General features: G+C 40.9%; 1 protein-coding gene across 1 annotated transcript; it reads left to right on the top strand.

Annotated features, from left to right (window-relative positions):
- Positions 1-48: 48 nt before the first annotated feature.
- LOC100356487 (olfactory receptor 1468) lies at positions 49-20,538 on the top strand. Its single transcript, XM_051824542.2, has 2 exons — positions 49-11,531; positions 13,593-20,538. Exon 2 carries the CDS (start codon positions 13,632-13,634, stop codon positions 14,574-14,576), a length of 945 nt encoding a protein of 314 aa, XP_051680502.2. The 5' UTR covers positions 49-11,531; positions 13,593-13,631; the 3' UTR covers positions 14,577-20,538.
- Positions 20,539-21,277: the final 739 nt, after the last annotated feature.

Here is a 21,277-nt window from a genome sequence, read left to right as displayed (position 1 = left end):
AATAGTAGTTATAGATGTTTCTTTAATATGGGATAATATACATTGGAATCATCGCCCAAACCAGCTTTGGGGGAAGTACCACAGACATTCCTACCATCAGCAGCATGTCAAGTATGCCCATTATTGGTACTGCTATTGTGCATTGTTCTGGATCTGCTAGTTTATGCAGTTCCTTTAATTCAAATATTCATTGATGCTCTACTATGTGCCATTGTTGAAAGTGCTAAAAATAATCTGTCTTTCAAATAAAAATAAATAAATCTTTAAAAAAGAGAAAGTGCTAAAATAAATCAGTAAATAAACTTACAAAAATTAGTGTATAGAATATGATATGTATTTTGAACCAGAAACCCATACATGATTATATTTGTCCCATAGCTGTGATTCACAACCCTGGGAATCAAGAGGTGGGAGTAGGACAGCCTTCTTTCATTATTATTATTAGAACAAATAACAGTCTCTTAGGACCCCTCCTCCAATTTTGGGCTCTGCTGGTTTAGAGAGATTACTTTCTTTTTTTTTTTTTTTTTTTTTTTTGACAGGCAGAGTGGACAGTGAGAGAGAGAGACAGAGAGAAAGGTCTTCCTTTTGCCGTTGGTTCACCCTCCAATGGCCGCCGCGGCCGGCGCGCTGCGGCCGGCGCACCGCGCTGATCCGATGGCAGGAGCCAGGAGCCAGGTGCTTTTCCTGGTCTCCCATGGGGTGCAGGGCCCAAGCACCTGGGCCATCCTCCACTGCACTCCCTGGCCACAGCAGAGAGCTGGCCTGGAAGAGGGGCAACCGGGACAGAATCCGGCGCCCCAACCGGGACTAGAACCCGGTCTGCCGGCGCCGCTAGGCGGAGGATTAGCCTAGTGAGCCGCGGCGCCGGCCGAGAGATTACTTTCTGTCAGCCTGAGTTGTGTAAAAAATAGAGACTGAGACAACATTTTATGTGTGAGGAGTTATATTTGAGAATTTTATCTCATGCAGTGGAAGGTATGGAGGGGTGTTAAATAGGGATTAAGAGAGGCCTGAACAAGGATGCTTAAGTTGGCCACCACAAAGAGTGACTAAGGCATAAATCTGTTAGCTCTCCCAGCACCCGTTTTGTAGGGTTGACCCATAGGGCATTGATTTCTCTACACTGTTAGATTGTGAATGTATAAGCATCAAGCTGATTTTCCATGATAAATCACTCCATGGACTCGGAGGAATCCTATAGTAGGACAAGAAGCAGGTGGAGTAGTCCTGAGGTAATGCTTTCAGGCTGTATCTCCATGAAGCTGGTTGATGTTTGTGCAGAGCTGGTTACTACAGCTGTGTCTGGAATAAGATATGATAGCTGCGAGAATCTGAAGTAGTACCAGAAGTGTCTGACACAATCCCCAAGGAAGGAATGCTTCTACCAAGAACGCTTCAATGGTTCCAATCTACTGGAAGTAAAGTCTACCAATTAGCAATTTGGTATTCTTCTGTCACTGAATCAACAAACACAGGAATTGCTGTATTGCTTGAGGTCATTCAATCCCAGTTAACAATGGAAAATTGTGTTTCTCTACACAATAAGGAAAGGAAAAACTATGATATTCAGGAGGTTATTTTTTATTTTTTAACTTCTATTTAATCAATATAAACTTCCAAAGTACAGCTTTTGGATTACAGTGACTCCCCCCCCCCCCAATACTTCCCTCTCACCCGCAACCCTCCCATCTCCCGCTCCCTCTCCCATTCCATTCACATCAAGATTCATTTTCAATTATCTTTATATACAGAAGATCAATTTCATATATACTAAGTAAAGATTTCAACAGTTTGAACCCACACAGAAACACAAAGTGTAAAGTATTGTTTGAGTACTAGTTATAGCATTAATTCAGATTGTACAACACATTAAGGACAGAGATCCTACATGGGGAATAAGTGCACAGTGACTCCTGTTGTTGACTTAACAAATTGACACTCTTGTTTATGGCGTCAGTAATCACCCTAGGCTCTTGTCATGAGTTGCCAAGGCTATGGAAGCCTTTTGAGTTCGCCAACTCAGATCTTATTTAGACAAAGCCATATTCAAAGTGGAAGTTCTCTCCTCCCTTCAGAGAAAGGTGCCTCCTTCTTTGATGGCCCATTCTTTCCACTGGGATCTCACTCGCAGAGATCTTTCATTTAGTTTTTTTTTTTTCCCCAGAGTGTCTTGGCTTTCTATGCCTAAAATACTCTCATGGGATCTTCAGCCTGATCCGAATGACTTAAGGGCTGATTCTGAGGCCAGATGCTGTTTAGGACATCTGCCATTCTATGAGTCTGCTGTGTATCCCACTTACCATGTTGGATCGTTCTCTCCTTTTTAATTCTGTCAGTTAGTATTAGCAGACACTAGTCTTGTTTATGTGATCCCTTTGACGCTTAAACTTCTCATCATGATCACTTGTGAACTGAAATTGATCACTTTGACTAGTGAGATGGCTTTGGTACATGCCACCTTGATGGGATTGAATTGGAATCCTCTGACACATTTCTAACTCTACCGTTTGGGGCAAGTCCGATTGAGCATGTCCCAAATTGTACACCTCCTCCCTCTCTTATTCCCACTCTTATATTTAATAGGGATTACTTTTCAGTTAAATTTAAACACCTAAGAATAACTGTGTGTTAATTAAAGAGTTCAACCAATAATGTTAAGCAGATCAAAAAATACTAAAAGGGATAAAGTATTAAGTTGTTCATCAACAGTCAGGACAAGGGCTGATCAACTCATTGTTTCTCATAGTGTCCATTTCACTTCAACAAGTTTCCTTTTTGGTGCTCAGTTAGCTGTCACCGATCAGGGAGAACATATGATATTTGTCCCTTTGGGACTAGCTTATTTTACTCAGCATGATGTTTTCCAGATTCTTCCATTTTGTTGCAAATGACCAGATTTCATTTTTTTTAACTGCTGTATAGTATTCTATAAACTACATGTCCCATAATTTCTTCATCCAGTCTACTGTTGATGGCATTTAGGTTGATTCCAGGTCTTAGCTATTGTGAATTGAGCTGCAATAAACATTAAGGTGCAGACAGCTTTTATGTTTGCCAATTTAATTTCCTTTGGGTAAATTCCAAGGAGTGGGATGGCTTGGTTGTATGGTAGGGTTTATTCAGGTTTCTGAGGAATCTCCAGACTGATTTCCATAGTGGCTTTACCAGTTTGCATTCCCATCTGTTGTTGGTAGATTTCTGAATGTGAGCCATTCTAACCAGGGTGAGGTGAAACCTCACTGTGGTTTTGATTTACATTTCCCTGATTGCTAGTGATCCTGAACATTTTTTCATGTGTCTGTTGGCCATTTGGATTTCCTCCTTTGAAAAAATGTCTGTTGAGGTCCTTGGCCCATCTCTTAAGTGGGTTGTTTGTTTTGTTGTTGTGGAGTTTCTTGATCTCTTTGTAGATTCTGGCTATCAACCCTTTATCTGTTGCATAGTTTGCAAATATTTTTTCCCATTCTGTCAGTTGCCTCTTCACTTTCCTGACTGTTTCTTTTGAAGTACAGAAACTTCTCAATTTGATGTAATCCCAATTGTTAATTCTGGCTTTGACTGCCTGCGCCTCCAGGGTCTTTTCCAAGAAGTCTTTGCCTGTGCCTATATCTTGCAGGGTTTCTCCAATGTTCTCTAATAATTTGATGGTGTCGGGTCATAGATTTAAGTCTTTAATCCATGTTGAGTGGATTTTTGTGTAAGGTGAAAGGTAGGGGTCTTGCTTCATGCTTCTGCACGTGGAAATCCAGTTTTCCCAGCACCATTTATTGAATAGACTGTCCTTGCTCCAGGAATTGGTTTTAGATCCTGATCAAATATAAGTTGGCTATAGATGTTTGGATTGATTTCTGGTGTTTCTATTCTGTTCCATTGGTCCATCCATCTGTTTCTGTACCAGTACCATGCTGTTTTGATTATAAAAGCCTTGTAGTATGTCCTGAAATCTGGTATTGTGGTGCCTCCAGCTTGTTTTTGTTGTACAAGATTGCTCTAGCTATTCGTAGTCTCCTGTGCCTCCATTTGAATTTTAGCATCATTTTTTCCAGATCTGAGAAGAATATCTTTGGTATTTTGATTGGTATCGCATAGAGTCTATAAATTGCTTTTGTGAGAATGGACTTTTTGATGATATTGATTCTTCCAATCCATGAGCATGGAAGATTCTTCCATTTTTTGGTATCCTCTTCTGTTTCTTTAAGATTTTGTAATTCTCATCATAGAGATCTTTGACATCCTTGGTTAAGTTTATTCCAAGGTATTTCATTGTTTTTCTGGCTATTGTGAATGGGGTTGATCTTAGAAGTTCTTTCTCAGTCATGGCATTGCCTGTGTATACAAAGGCTGTTGATTTTTGTGCATTGATTTTATTCCTGCTACTTTGCCAAACTCTTCTATGAGTTCCAATAGTCTCATAGTAGAGTTCACTGGATCCCCTAAATAAAGAATCGTATCATTGCAAGAGGGATAGTTTGACTTCTTCTTTCCCAATTTGTATCCCTTTAATTTCTTTTTCTTGCCTAATGGCTCTGGCTAAAACTTCCAGAACTATATTGAATAGCAGTGGTGAGAGTGGCATCCCTGTCTGGGACCAGATCTCAGTGGAAATGCTTCCAACTTTTCCCCATTCAATAGGATGCTGGCCGTGGGTTTTTCATAAATTGCTTTGATTGTGTTGAGGAATGTTCCTTCTATACCTAATTTGCTTAGAGTTTTATCATGAAAGGGTGTTGTATTTTATCAAATGCTTTCTCTGCATCTGTTCAGATAATCATATGGTTTTTCTTCTGCAGTTTGTTAATGTGGTGTATCACATTGATTGATTTGCAAACATTGAACCATCCCTGCATACCAGGGATAAATCCCTCTGGGTCTGGGTGGATGATCTTTCTGATGTGTTGTTGCTTTCTTTTAGCCAGATTTTTTTGAGGATTTTTGCATCTATGTTCATCTGGGATATTGCTCTGTAATTCTCTTTCAATGCTGCATCTTTTTTCAGCTTAGGAATTAAGGTGATGCTGGCTTCATAGAAACAATTTGGGAGGATTCCCTCTTTTTGATTGTTCTGAATAGTTTGAGAAGAATTGGAGTTAATTCTTCTTCAAATATCTGGAAGAATTCAGCAGTGAATCCATCTGTTCCTTTTCTTTGTTGGGAGGGCCTTTTCTACTCTTTCAATTTCTGTCTCAATTATGGGTCTGTTTAGGACTTCTGTGTCTTCTTGGTTCAATTTAGGTAGGTTGCATGTGTCCAGGAATCTATCCATTTCTGACAGATTTCCCTGTTTGCTGGCATACAAGTCCTTATAGTAATTTCTGATGATTCTTTTTATTTCTGTGGTGTCTGTTGTTACATTTCCTTTTTCATCTCTGATTTTATTGATTTGGGTCTTTTCTTTTTTTGTTAGTTGGGCCAGTGGTGTGTCAATTTTGTTTATTTTTTCAAAAAAAAAAAAACCAGCTCTTCCTTTGAGTGATCTTTTGTAATTTTTTTTTTTTTTGGATTCAATCCTGTTGATTTCTTCTCTGATTTTAATTATTTCTCTTCTCTTACTAGTTTTGGGTCTGGTTTGCTGTAGTTTTTCTAGATCCTTGAGATGCATTGAAAGCTTAGTTATTTGGTGCCTTTCCAATTTCTTGATGTAGGCACCTATTGCTATAAACTTTCCTCTTAACACTGCTTTTGTTGTATCACATAAGTTTTGATATGTTGTGCTGTTATCCTCAATTACTTCCAGAAATTTTTTGATTTCTCTTTTGATTTCTTCTATGACCCAGTGTGTTCACTCAGGAGCATGTTGTTCAATCTCCATGTGTTTGCATATGCTCTAGGGATTCCTGAGTTGCTGATTTCCAACTTCATTCCACTGTGGTCTGAGAAGCTGCATCGTATGATTCTAATTCTTTTGAATTTGCTGAGACTTGCTTTATGGCCTAGTACGTGGTCAATCCTAGAGTTGGTTCCATGCACTGCTGAGAAGAATGTAAATTCTTTAAGTGTAGTATTTAAAGTTCTGTAGATATGTATTACATCCTTTTGGGCTATAGAGTTGTTTAAATATGCTGTTTCCTTGTTGATCTTCTGTCCGGTTGATCTGTCTGTTTCTGAGAGTGGGGTATTGAAGTCCTCCAGTACTATTGTATTGGAGTCTAAGTCTCTCTTTAAGTCCCTTAACATATCTTTTAAATAAACCAGTGCCCTGAAATTAGGTGCATATATATTTATAACAGTTACATTTATAATAGTTACAGTTGAATTGATCCCTTAATCATTATATAGTGCCTCCCTTTGTCTCTCTTAACAGTTTTTGTGTTAAAGTTTATTTTGTCTGATATTAATATGGCTATGCCAGCTTTTTTTTTTTTTTTTTTTTTTTGGTTTCTGTTGGCATGGCATATCTTTTTCCAGCCTTTCACTTTCAGTCTGCATGCATCTTTGTTGGAAAGATGTGTTTCTTGTAAGCAGCAAATAGATGGGTTTTGTTCCTTAATCCATTCAGCCAGTCTGTGTCTTTAACTGGAGAGTTATGGCCATTAACATTCAATGTGACTGTTGATAAGTAGTAACTTTGCCCTGCCATTTTCCCCAAAGATTTTTCTAATATATGCTTTGAGCTTCCTGTGATCTTTTACTAAGAGGTTTTCTTTCTTTACCTTCTTTCATATTGATGGCCATGTTTCTGTGTTCCTGTGTGTAACACATCTCTAAGGATCTTTTGCAGGGCTAGACAAGTAGCAACAAATTCTTTCAATTTCTGTTTGCTATGAAAGGTCTTTATTTCACCTTCATTCACAAATGAGAGCTTTGCAGGATATAATATTCTGGGCGGCAGTTTTTTTCTCTTAATACCTGGGCTGCATCTCGCCATTCCCTCCTAGCCTATAGGGTTTCTGATGAGAAGTGTGCTGTGAGTGTAATTAGAGATCCTCTGAGAGTAATCTGACGTTTCTCTCTTGCACATTTTATGATCTTTTCTTTATGTTTCACTGTGGTGAGTTTGATTACAATGTATCATGGTGAGGATCTCTTTTGGTCATGTTTATTACGGGTCTATGAGCTTCCTGTACTTGGATGTCTCTGTCTTTCTCCAAACCCGGGAAGTTTCCTGCTAGTATCTCACTAAAAAGGCCTTCTAATCCTTTCTCTCTCTCCAAGCCTAGGAACTCCTAGAACCCGAATGTTGGTTTTTTTTAATAGTATCCTGTAGATTCCCAACAATATTTTTTAGATTTCTAATTTCCTCTTCTTTTCTTTGGTTTGACTGTATACTTGCCTGTGCTCTGTCTTCTAAGTCCGATATTCTCTCTTCTGCTTCACTGATTCTGTTTTTAAGACTCTAATGAGTTTGTCATTTGATCTATTGAATTCTTCAGTTCATTTTGATTTCTCTTCATTTTCACAGTTTCATGTTCTACTAGTTTCTTCATTTCATTTTGATTCCTCTTTAAGATTTCATTTTCATGAGAGAGATTTTCTATCCTGTCCAGTAAGGATTTCTGTAATTCAAGAATTTGTTTTTGAGAACTTCTAAATGTTCTTATCATAAAGTTTCTGAAATCCATATCTTGCATTTCTTCTATCTCATCATCTTCATAATCTTGAATTGGAATGTCTTGTTCATTTGGGGGCATCATAATGTCTTCCTTGTTCTTGTTTCCTCAATTTTTGCATTTGTTGCTTGGCATTGTGGAGATATTCTTTGGTTTCTTCTTCTTTTTTTGCTGTGGTGTTTTTTCTCATTATACTATGGCTCTAGATTAAGTGGACTGTCTGCTTTTGATGGATCTTAAGAGGCTTGTGAAGGGTGTGGCCTGAGAGCTCTGTTTGGTTCTTCAGGGTTAAGAGTGTGCCAAAGGTGACACACCCAGGTTAGGCGTGGTAAATTTCTCCCTCCCTCCCTCCCTCCCTCTCTCTCTCTCTCTCTCTCTCTCTCTTCAGAAGGGAAATAATTCCACACAGCTGAGTAGAATTGAAGGCAGTCATTGTCTGAGCTCTGGCCCCTGTGGGTATAATATTCGACTGCTCTGTCCCAAGGACCACACAAAGATCTGTTCAGTCCTCAGTGTAAGCTCAGATTCCCCTGCAATCTCCCACCGGGTTGCCAAGGTTATGAGTTTGTGGTTTCTCCCAAGAGTACTCACATCTCAGGCACTCTGTGAGTTCTCTCAAACACCCTCAGTTTTTTTTTCACAGTCTCAGTTCATAAGCTCCACACATTCACTAGGTCCTAACCTCCTGTTATTTCTCCTCCCCAGTGTCAGGTTTTTCTGCTTGGTTGAGGGTGGGCGCAGCCCTGAGTTGGCACAGCTTTTACGTGTGTCCAAAATGGCACCTGCTCTTTGTCTTGCTTGCCTTTTTAAGGTGAGTGGAGAGAATCATGTCCGTACCGGTCCCCCCCCCCCTTTTTTTTAATTATTTTTCTCCTCTAGTTAGCCTGGTGAACTTTCCCCCACGGGGCTTCAAGCCTTGTTCCCTCTAGGCTCTTCCTGCCACTTCCCCACCAGTGTCTCAGGCTACTGAGGTTTCACCTCACCTCCCTTTCCAGTGCTGGTGCATAGACTCAGCGGCTAGGGTCCCAAGCCATGGGTGCCCGTGCCCTCCATGTAGGTTCACCATGTCCCACTAGTTCTGGAAGAGTTTCCTCTTCAGTTTTTTCCCCTAACTATTCTAGCTGGAATGATGAGCAAGGGAACATGTAACAGGTGTGGAAGGAGTTACAAGTGTGAAACTACAGTATCTCCACTTTTATTAAAATATTTTTTCCTGGATTATCAGTGTGCTCCCTCCCTATTCCGCCATCTTGAGTTGAAACCCAACTCATTTCAGGAGGTTATTTTTTTAAAAAGTATTTATTTATGTGAGAGGCAGAATGAGAGGGAGAGAAAGAGTTTTTCTATCTACTGGTTCAATCCCCAAATGGCCACATTAGCAGGGGCGGGGCCAGGTTGAAGTCAGGAACTTGGAAGTCTATCTGGGTCTCCCATGTGAGCGGAAGAGCCCAAGTATTTGGGCCGTCATCTACTACCTTCCCAGGTACATTAACATGGAGCTGATTTGGAAGCAGAGCAGCTGGGTCTCAGATCAGCACTCCAATATGGGATGGCAGCATCATAAGCTGTGACTTAACCTGCTGTGCCACAATGCTGGCTCCTAGGAGAGCTTTTAGTTGATGGAAAACTTACTGCAATCCAATAAAAGTCATAACAATGACGATTTGGATTCCCAAGGAATAATGGTTAAATCTAGCTGGAATGATGAGAAAGGGAACATGTAACAGGTGTGGAAGTAGTTACAAGTGTGAACTCTAGGGGCCCCATTTGACCTAGTAGTTAAGACCCCAGTGGCACACCATGATTTCATAATCCGAGTGCCTGCGTTGGGGTTCCAGCTCTGCTGTTGATTGCAGTTTTCTGCTAATGTGCACCCTGGGTGGTAGCAGGTAATGGCACAAGTAGTGGGGTCTCTGCCCTCCTCCATATAGGAGACCTGGATTGAGTTCCTGATTCCTGACTTTGGTTCAATCCTGACAATTATGGGCATTTGGAGACTGAACCTATGCATGGGAGCTCTTTGTGTCTGTCTTTGTCTTTGTCTTTATATGCATCTCAAATAAATAAATAAAATTTAAAAATATTGATAGTCTCATTATCAGTTGCAGGGTAAGAAAAGAGGGGCACCAGGAGATAATCTTATATGGAGAATAGTTGGGATGATGGCAGTTTTCTGCTAATAAGTTTTTCATAGAGCCACGAGGAGCTATTTTGATTTCTGTTTTAGCCTCAGGAAGAATTAACTGTGATCTGGGAGAGTTCTTACTCTTGTTCTTTCTATGTATCTGCATGTGGTTGGATCATAGAAGTGTGATCCTTATTAGTGATAGATTTATTTCTCCCTTGGGGTATGTTTATGGGGAATTAGGTTTTAGTGAGAGATTGTCACCCATGGAAAATATGCAGAACATCTCTTTCATGGTGGTATTCTATCAGATTCTTCTGATGGCTTCTTGTTACCACAGGATAAAGCCTAAACTTTCATACACCTATTTAGAGATTGACAGTCTGGTTTATTATTTCTTTTACGGCTTCTCCAACCATTCTTCTTCACCTCCCAAAATGTGGTCCAGCTGCGCAGGACTATTATTCATTTCTGACACAGGAAACGGTTAAACATCCATGGTGAGCTTCTCTCCATCCTCACCCTCCCGCCCCAACAAAGTACAGTCAGATGTGATTAGTAACTGCAATCAGTCACCACTTCAGGACTAGAGAGGTCTGGGAAAATTACTTGGTCTTTAATGAGTTCCTGCAGGATCTGTGCTCCTTTGGGATGCAGGCCCTTTGGGCCCAGAGACCGATAGAAGGAAAGATGTAAGGAGAGGTGGTGCAGACACAGGTAATGACTACAGGGGCTGTAATGAATAAAGGGCAGCAGGATCTCGGGTCAGGGCCCTGGAGTCTCCTTCAGACGCCCTGGGTAAGCTGGGCAGGAGGGTGAATTAGCTGGTGCCCTAGTGTCTTTCCAACCTGGGCCATATTGTTTCCCAACTTGTATGATGCTCTGCTGAATAGTTCTTTAGGTGTGATAACATCGCTTTTCTCTGTCTCTGCTATCTGAGACTGTGTTGCACTGTAGATACATGTTGATTAATGTTCACCAGTTACAATCTTTAAAATTAAAATATTCATATTATTTACTGTGCATGTAGTCTAACAAGAGCCTGTCATTTCAACATAATGACATTTCAGTGAGGTAGGCATTTGATACAGATGTTCTTCACCCTTAGCTGTATATTTAAATTTACTCAAGAAGCTTTAAAATACTTTGGATAGGCTGCCTCCTAGAAATTCCAATTTTACATTTATTGAAGGATAGTGTAGAAATTTGTATTTTTGAAATGTATGATCTTACAACTTAAAATATGGTCCACAGAGCAGCAGAGTTAGCATCACCAAATGTAAATTTGAACTCTTAAAATATAGAATGTTAGGCCCCACACTGGGTCTACTGAATAAAAATTAATATTTAACAGGGTAAGTAGGTGGTTTGTATATAAATTATATTTTTAGGAGCACTCTCATGCGATTCTTGAGTGCAGTATGGACTGAAAACTATGAATTAATCAGGTGAAGAAGATGAGAGGCACCATTATGGGAGCAGCTGAAACTCATGGCCAATCAGTGGATGGATTTGCAAGTAATGTCACTCTGGTTTGTGATTCCTAAACAAGACCCTTGATGCCAGAAATGATGTCATCTTCCAGGAAAGCAACACTCTGAGAAATCAGGTGTATAAAATTTCACTTGATTCTTTTAAACTACAACATTGGCATTTTATATCTAAGTATAAATAGCTATTAATTTGTCTAGATTAAACAGCATCAGCAGAGTGAAAATCCCAGCAGCTGGCCTTAGTTATCTCTTCAGTGAAGGAACTTCCCATGTGCTTTTATGTCCCTCTCCAGCTTCCTTAGTCACCTCTGAGGAATTCTGAGATACAGATATCAGGAGAAGAACTGGAGTGAGACCTCCAAGGTAGGAATTATCTTTAGTCCACCTTTTTTTTCTTTTTTTTAAAGATTTATTTTATTTATTTGAAAGAGTTACAGAGAGAGGTACATACAGAGAGAGAGGTCTCCCATCCACTAGTTCACTCCCCAGATGGCTGCAACGGCCAGAGCTGCGCCAATCCAAAGCCAGGAGCCAGGGGCTTCCCCCGGGTCTCCCACGCGGGTGCAGTGTATGAAGGACTTGGGCCATCTTCTGCTTTCCCAGGCCATAGCAGAGAGCTGGACTGGGAGAGGAGCAGCTGGGACTGGAACCAGTGCCCATATGGGATGCTGGCACTTCAGGCCAGGGCATCAACCCGCTGTGCCACAGCACCGGCCCCTATTCCACCTTTTTTCTCCCAAATTACTAAACCTTTCAGATTTATATAAGTCAGTGTCACTGAATCACGTGGATATAAACACAAGGAAAAAAGTGTAGTGTGATCCTGCGTATCAGTTGTTTGTTAAGGCTAAGGAGTAGTGTGATTGGGTAGTCTAGTATTTTTCATGGGCATGAAGTTACAGCCAGGAATTCTGTAATAGGTGTCAAAAACTAGTGCTATATGGTTAAAGCTTATGAGTACTTTTCCTGGGAGGATTTAGTAGCAGTGCTTATTCTAACTCAAATAGGAGGTTAATACCTTTAAAGTTTGAGGAATATAGCAGTATTCCTTAGCCTGAAGTAAAATCAACAAATATGAATGAATTATTTGCCACAACCAGGCACCAGGCCAGATTCTGGCCCTGAAGCAGTCATGAAGCTAGACATTTCATTTGATGCATGGAGCTCAGCTTTTGGTAGCAAAGTCAGCTAGAAAACAGTGGTCAAGGGTATTGAGTGCTATGGGAGGAGTACAGGATGCTGTGGAAACATAGCAGTGGGGCTCCCTAGGTCTGGGGAACCAGGGGAGATTTACCTGAGTGACATGCAAAATACCTGAAAAGTAAGTGGAGGTAAGCCATGTGAAGACAGAGCAGAGGGAAGAAGGTGCTAGGCAGGAGGAAAAGCAAGCGTGAAATTCTGGACATGAAAACTCTTTAAGTCCAGTGATGCTGCAGAGTCAGACACGAGATATTATGAGGACAGATGAGAGTGTGAAGGCAGCAAGGGTCAGGTCATGAAGCAGCTTTTGGTGGTCCTTGAAAGGAATTATGCCTTATCTTAAGAACAGCGAGAATCCATGAAACTTCAAGAATGATGATCATATTTTTATTTTATGCCACCATGTGAAGGGAGTGAAGGAGTGAGCATGGAAACAGGGAGATGAAGTAATAGGTTCAAGAATGCAGACGAGACATGATGTCAGTTGGGTCCAGATAGTGGCAGTTGGGATAAGTGATGAAAAATTAGAGTGAAGTGGCACCATCTAAGGGAGTTTTTTAGATTAGGTGTTTTAGGTGAGAGGAATGAATGAATGAATGAAAACACTCAGATCTGAGAAGTGAACCTGGCTTAATTTTACTGAGATGTGGACTGAAGAGCAGATTGGGAGAGGGAGCGAGGGAGTCATGAGTTTCATTTGGGAGCTGTTGAGCCAAAGATGATCCTAATAGATCCATGGGGAGATAATCAGCAAGCAGTTGGCGATACAGTACTGAAGAGGATAGAGTGATCTACCCAGGAGGTTTAGATGGTAAGTAATACCATGGGAATAGGCAAGCTCTTTAAGGGCTGTATCTGTAGAAATATCAATCATGTTTAGAGAAAAGCTCCAGGAAACACAAATATAAAAGGTAACAGAAAAGAGGCCAATTACAGTCTTTGACAATGAATGCTCAGGGAAGTGTTATGAGAAGCAGTGTGGCAGCATAATTACACAGGAACTAAACGGATGATTGTATTTTATAAGGAAGGGAACAATCAATATTGTTAGACCTATTGAGAAGTGAAAAAAAAAACCTGAAAAATGTCTTTGACTTAGTGATGTGGCATATTTCTGATTATAGAGACTGCCATTATGAATATTGAAGGTGAAACCAACCGTTGAAGAATATCTAATAGACTATGTATCACTGACATACATCCATTCTTATTCATGTTTTTAAGGAACTTATTATTTCATCTTTAAGATATTGGAGACAGAACATGACAAGAAGGAACCAAACTATGATTGCAGAGTTTCTCCTCTTGGGTCTGCCCATCCAGCCACAGCACAAAAATCTCTTCTACGTCCTGTTCCTGGCCATGTACCTCACCACCATCCTGGGGAACCTCATCATCATTGTCCTCATTCACCTGGACTCTCATCTCCACACGCCCATGTATTTGTTTCTCAGCAACTTGTCCCTCTCTGACCTCTGCTTCTCCTCTGTCACAATGCCCAAATTGCTGCAGATCATGCAGAGCCAAGTCCCATCCATCCCCTATGAAGGATGCCTGGCCCAAATGTACTTCTTCCTGTTTTTTGCAGACCTGGAGAGCTTCCTCCTTGTGGCCATGGCCTACGACCGCTATGTGGCCATCTGCTTCCCCCTGCACTACACCAGCATCATGAGCCCCAAGCTCTGCTTCTGCCTGGCGGCACTGTCCTGGGTGCTGACCACGTTCCATGCCCTGCTGCACACCCTGCTCATGGCCAGGCTGTCTTTCTGTGAAGACAACAGGATCCCCCACTTTTTCTGTGATATGTCTGCTCTTCTGAAGTTGGCCTGCTCTGATACCCATGTCAATGAGTTGGTGATATTTGTCATGGGAGGCATCATTCTCGTCATCCCTTTCCTACTCATTATCACATCCTATGCAAGGATTGTGTTGTCTATCATCAAGGTTCCTTCTGCGCGGGGCATCCGTAAGGCCTTCTCCACCTGTGGCTCCCACCTCTCTGTGGTGTCGTTGTTCTATGGGACAGTTATTGGTCTCTACCTAATCCCATCAGCCAATAATTCTACTGTGAAGGAGACTGTCATGGCTATGATGTATACTGTGGTGACTCCCATGCTGAACCCCTTCATCTACAGCCTGAGGAACCAAGACATGAAGGGAGCCCTGGGCAGAGTCATTTGTAAAAAGAAAATCATCTTCTGCCCATGATGATTGGGATTATTACATAATTTTATCTATTGATATTTAAATATTAATACAGACTTATTTTTGAAACTGTTTAAATGAAACACTATGTAATTGTTCAGTAAGTAAGAAAGGAGAAGTGTGTAGTTGAACACAGGAATGGGTTCTCAGTGACCAGCTAGGAAAGTTTTTCTCTTTGTGAATTTCAGGTCACCTTGAAGAGGCGTATTTTATGATATTTTAATAGAAACTTTGGTCTCAAGTTATTAAACCACTTACTTATCATCTATGTTTTTAAAACTATAACTGCAATTTAAATGATACTGCCTCCTCCCACGGCAACAAGGACTAAGACCCAAACACCTCAGTCTCCTGCTGCTTCTAAACTGGATTTGTTGTTCAAAAAATTTTTTTTACTTATCTCTCTATAAAGCACTCACATCATTCTGTCTCTTAACCTTTTTAATTTATCCTGTGTTTTCCTCTCTGCATTGTGCTTTTTTTAAAAAAAAATTATTTATTTGAGCAACAGAGAGAAAGGTCTCCCATCCCCTGGTTCACTCCCTAGATGCCTCATAGGCTGGAGCTGGGCGGATCTGAAATCAGGAGCCAGGACCTTCGTCTGAGTCTCCCATGCAGGTGCAGGGCCCAAGCACTTGGGCCAACTTCTACTGCTTTCCCAGGCCACAGCAGGGAGCTGGATGGGAAGTGGAGCAGCCAGGACATGAACTGTCACCCATGTGGGATGCTGGCACTACAGGCAGAGGTTTAGCCTACTATGCCTCAGTGCCTGCCTCTGCATTGTCCTTTTTAATGGACCTGAATCTAGAATGAACTTTCATCCTGTTTTGTTAGAATAGTTTGGTTTGTATTTACCCAAGAACTTAAGTCATCCCTGGGGCCCTAAATGTTGTTCTCTCAAGCTTGGGGAGGGAGCCAGAGTTAGGTTTTTTTTTCATTTCATTTTATTTTTCTTGAAAACAGATTAATATTGCAAAGTGAAGATTCATGACAATCATCATTGCAATGAGAAAAAATGATATATTGTCATTTACATCATGATTCAGTGAAATAATATTTATAACTATATACTAGTTGATACTTCACTCGTTAAGTATTTCTTTCCTCTTCTCACTATTTTGCAAGTTATCAATAAACTTTACATTTTTGATGTTACTCTATTTTTGTGATGATCCTTTGAAGGAAAGGAAATATTATCATTTTAAAGGCTGAACATTAACTTGTTACTAAATGGAATTTTATGCTCACGAGTGCCTATTTTAGGTTTTTGAATTTGCAACTTGGATTGTAATTAAATGAGCATAGATGAGTTAAACATATTTAAGACTGTAAAACCTGGATACTGCACAATTTAAAAGGAGGTCATTAACAAGTTATATTTTAAATAGGATATCAATTCCAAGGGGATTTCAGGGTAGGGGGAGTAAATTTTCCTCCTTTGGAAAAATCAGACTAAGTTCTTTAAAAGCCATGGAGGATTTTTAGGAGGTGAAGCTATTCTTTTTGATACTGAATTGGTGAATACAAATCATTATACATCCATTCAAATCTACAAAACGTAGTTTCCTTTAGGAAACTGTAGACTTTAATTAATAAGGTGTCAGCACTGGATCATAATTTGTACAAATGTCCCACCCTCAGGCAAGGTGTTAATATCGAGGATAACTGGAATGGAAGGAGTGAGTGAGAGCCCTATGCTTGCCACTGGTTTTTTTTTTTTTTTTATTTGTGTAACCTAAAAATGACTCTAAAAACAATTCAAACAGAAAATTCTGATCTGCAGTGATAGAATTCAAATAGGAAAAAATCAGCTTAGTGACAGAAGATGAAATCTTGATTGTAAATTTTCTTTTTTTTTCTTTCTCTCTCTCTCTCTCTCTTTTTTTTTTTTTTGACAGGCAGAGTGGACAGTGAGAGAGAGGGAAAGAGAGAAAGGTCTTCCTTTTTCCATTGGTTCACCCTCCAGTGGCTGCTGCGTCTGGCGCACTGCGGCGTGTGCACCACGCTGATCCGAAACCAGGAGCCAGGTGCTTCTCCTCGTCTCCCATGCAGGTGCATGGCCCAAGCATTTGGGCCATCCTCCACTGAACTCCCAGGCCACAGCAGAGAGCTGGACTGGAAGAGGAGCAACTGGCACAGAATCTGGCACCCCGACTGGGACTAGAACCCAGTGTGCTGGCACCACAGGCGGAGGATTAGCCTATTGAGCTGTGGCGCTGGCCTGTAAATTTTCATACTAAATTGTGAGGTGATGGAATTTTTCCAGATTTTGAGTGGGTTATAAGTTTATTTTATTTTAAAACTCATTGAACTGACCTTAAAATGAGTGTATTTGCTTGTATGTAAATTATATTTCAAGAAAATTTTAAAATGTAGTCCCTAGTCCTTGCTGTTAGTGGAGAAGGTCAACTATTTGTAAACTTGCCAATTATATGATCATTCAATGAACACTTACTATTTTTCAGTTTGCTTGTTCCTAGTTGGCATTGAAGCTGAACATATTTTCCTGTCATTTATTCTTTATGAGTTCTCTGCTAGTATTCTTTTTATACTTTCTGTTCTATTTGTTTTATTCTTTTTTAAAAAATTTTGTTTATTTACTTATTTATTTGACAAGTAGAGTTACAGACAGTGAAAGAGAGAGAGACAGAGAGAAAGGTCTTCATTCCATTGGTTCACTCCCCAAATGGCCGCTACGGATGGCGCCACACCTATCCGAAGCCAGGAGCCTCCTCCTGGTCTCCCATGCAGGTGCAGGGGCCCAAGCACTTGGGCCATCCTCCACTGCCCTCCCAGGCCACAGCAGAGAGCTGGACTGGAAGAGGAGCAACCAGGACTAGAACCCAGCGCCCACATGGGATGCTGGCACCGCAGGCAGAGGTTTAACCAAGTGAGCCAAGGCGCCAGCCCCTGTTTTATAATCTTAGTATTTCATCTTTAAACATTTTTGATTAACATATAATATAGGTACTTTTTAAAAGATTTATTTATTTATTTGAAAGAGTTACACAGAGAGAGGAGAGGCAGAGAGAGAGAGAGAGAGAGAGAGAGAGAGAGGTCTTCCATATGCTGGTTCACTCCTCAGTTGGCCGCAGCAGCCGGAACTGTACCAAGCTGAAGCCAGGAGCCAGGAGCCAGGAGCTTCTTCTGGGTCACCCATGCAGGTACAGGGGCCCAAGCACTTGGGCCATCCTCCAATGCTTTTCCAGGTGCATCAGCAGGGAGCTGGATGAGAAGTGGAGCAGCCAGGACTTGAACTGGTGCTCATATAGGATGCTGGTACTATAGGTGGTAGCTTTACCCACTAAACCATAGCATTGGCCCCTGTGTGTACATTTTTATGGGATATAATCCAATCTCTCAACACACACACACACACACACACACACACACATATATATAGCATAGGACCCATTATTATGAATTATAATCACCCCACTGTATTATAGAACTCTAGAGTTTATTCTGTCTGTATTTTGGTGGGGGCCTTTAATATGTTCTGAATTTTAATCTTGTGTCTGTTAGACTATACTCTGTTATGTCTCTTTCAGATTCATTTATGTTATCTTTTGTCCCAGATAAGTTTCAAATATGTCAGACTTTTTAAACATAGTTCCTGAGTTTTGTGTGATATATGAGGGGGCTTCAAAAAGCTCATTGAAAATTTGTATCATATTTTAATCCCATTTTCCATGAAACTTTTGAAGCCTACTCATAAATTATTTTATATTATTTTTATATTTGTAGTTTCTGTTTAGCTTTTGAAGCTATTAAAGTTACTGGGGCTGGCGCTGTGGTGCAGCAGGTTAAAACCCTGGCCTGAAGTGCCGGCATCTCATATGGGTGCCGATTCTAGTCCTGGATGCTCCTCTTCCTATCCAGCTCTCTGCTGTGGCTGGGAAAGCAGAAGATGGCCCAAGTCCTTGGGCCCCTGCATCCGCGTGGGAGACCCGAAGCTCCTGGCTCCTGGCTTCGGATTGGCACAGCTCTGGCTGTTGAGGCCGTCTAGGGAGTGAATCAGTGGATGGAAGACCTCTCTCTCTGTCTCTACCTCTCTCTGTAACTCTTTCAAATAAATGAAATAAATCTTTATAAAAAGTTATGTTTACATGTAGTGTAAGGAATTCATTTACTATTTTTCCACGTCCAATTTTTCTCAGTGTCATTTTTGAGTAGTATATTCTTTCCTCCATTGATTGAAATGCTGTATTCATCATAAAATAGATCCTCACAGACACAGGACTATTTCTTTACATTTTTCTCGCTGTATTTGATTTTTGTCAGTTCCTGAATAAATTATACTATTTCAACTATATATTGATTTTTTTCAAATACATATTGATATTTTACAGACCAAGAATAAACTTTCAGGTTCTATTTTTCAAATAATTCTTAGAAATTTTACCCATTTTTCTTTTAACTTAAGAATCAGCTTGTCAGTTTGCACAGAAACAGTTCCATAGGGAATTGGACTCGGGTTTCATTGGATATATTTGATGTGAATTGATGTTAAAATATTACAGCTTCAAGGATTTCCGGCAAGATGGCGGAATAGGAAGGGAGCACACTGATAGTCTGGGGAGAGATAGTTTAATAAAAGTGGAGATACTGCAGGTTCAAGGAAGAGTAGGGGAGGAAACAGCAGAAGAAACTCTTCCGGAACGCGTGACTCACAGCGGACCTGCGTGGAGAGCGTGGGAGCCCACAGTTCGGGACATCAGCGGCAGACTCAACACACCAGCGCTGGAACGCGAGGTGAGCCGAACCTCAATAGCCCGAGACACCGGCAGGCAAGCGGAGAGAGGAGACTAGAGGGAACGACCCCCGGGGGGGAAGTTCACAAGGCTAACTGGAAGAGAGAGAGAGAGAGAGAAAAAAAAAAAGGGTGACTAGTACGGACACGGGTTTCTCTCTCTCCGCTCACCTCTCAAGGGCGAGCAAGACAAAGAGCAGGCGCCATCTTGGACATACGTCATAAGCAGAGCGACCTCAGGTCTGCACCGGCCCTGAGCCTAGCAGAAAAACCTGACTCTGGGCGGGGCGAATTAACAGGAGATTAGGACCTAGTAAATTTGTGGTGCTACTGAACTGAGACTGTGAAAAAAGAGACGGTGGGGGAGAGAACTCACGGAATTCACGTGAGCACTCTCCAGAGACGCTACAATTCCGTAACTTTGGCAACCCAGTGGGAGGCTGAAGGAGAATTTGAGCCCACTCTGAGGGCCGAACAGATTCCCTGTGGGGATCTTGGGAAAGAGCTTCCGATCTCTGGCTCCTGTGGGTATATCATTTGCCTGCTAACTACCTCCAACTTCGTTCAGCTGTGCGGAATTACTTCCCTTTTGAATCAAAAAAAAAAAAAAAAAAAAAAAAAAAAAGAAAGAGAGAGAGATTTACCAAGCCTAACCTGGGAGTGTCACCTTTGGCACACCAAACAGAGCTCTCAGGCCACACCCATCTCAAGCCCTAAGGCTCCATCAAAAACAGATAGTCCACTTAATCTAGAGTCATAGTATAACAAGAAAAAGCACCACAGTGAAGAAACCAAATATCTCCAATATGCCAAATAACAAACGCAAAAACCGAGGTAATAAAAACAAGGAAGTCACCATGACGCCCTCAAATGAAAAAGACACCCCAATTCAAGATTATGAAGATGATGACATAGAAGAAGTCTAGTATCTGCTAACACTAACCGATAGAATAAATAAAGGGGAGAGTGATCCAACATGGGAAGTGAGATACTCAGCAGACTCATAGAATGGCGGATGTCCTAAATAGCACTCTGGCCTCAGAATCAGCCCTAAAGGCACTCGGATCTGGCTGAAAAGCCCATGAGAGTATTTCAGGCATGGAAAGCCAAGACACTCTGGCAAAAAGATCTCTGTGAGTGAGATCCCAGTGGAAAGAACAGGTCTTCAAAGAGGGAGGTGCCTTTCTCTGAAGGGAGGAGAGAACCTCCACTTTGACTATGACCTTGTCTAAACAAGATAAGAGTCGGAGAACTCAGAGGGCTTCCATAGCCTTGGAAACTCATGACTGGTGCATAGGGAGATTACTGATGCCATAGACAGGAGTGTCAATTGGTAAAGTCAACAACAGGAGTCACTGTGCACTTACTCCTCATGTAGGATCTCTGTCCTTAATGTGCTGTACACTGAGGCTTAATGCTATAACGAGTACTCAAACAGTATATTTCACTTTGTGTTTCTATGGGGGTGCAAACGATTGAAATCTTTACTTAATGTACACTAAACTGATCCTCTGTAAAAAAAAAAAAAAAAAGAAATTATCAATTCCCAACTTGACTCTCACTGGGATTAAACATGACAATAGGTCTGATCTGATTTCATCATCATTTAAAAAAAATCATCTATTATTTTTCACTTTATGTTTCTGTGTGGGAACAAACTGTTGAAATCCTTACTTAAGGTATACTAAGCTGATCTTCTGTATATTAAGATAATCGAAAATGAATCTTGATGTGAATGGAAGGGGAGAGGGAGTGGGAAAGGGGAGGGTTGTGGGTGGGAGGGACGGTATGGGGGGGAAAGCCATTGTAACCCATGAGTCGTACTTTGGAAATTTATATTCATTTAATAAAAGATAAAAAAAAAAGAAGAAATGCAAGAAGCAGATCTCAAAAAATTGATAAGAACATTAAGAAGTTCTCAAAAACAAATTCTGGAACTACACAAATCCTT

This window comes from Oryctolagus cuniculus, chromosome 17 (assembly GCF_964237555.1).
Source record: "Oryctolagus cuniculus chromosome 17, mOryCun1.1, whole genome shotgun sequence".
Classification (NCBI taxonomy): Eukaryota; Metazoa; Chordata; class Mammalia; order Lagomorpha; family Leporidae; genus Oryctolagus; species Oryctolagus cuniculus.
The sequence above is the reverse complement of the archived record's forward strand: the minus strand, read 5'-3'. Positions and strand labels throughout refer to the sequence as shown.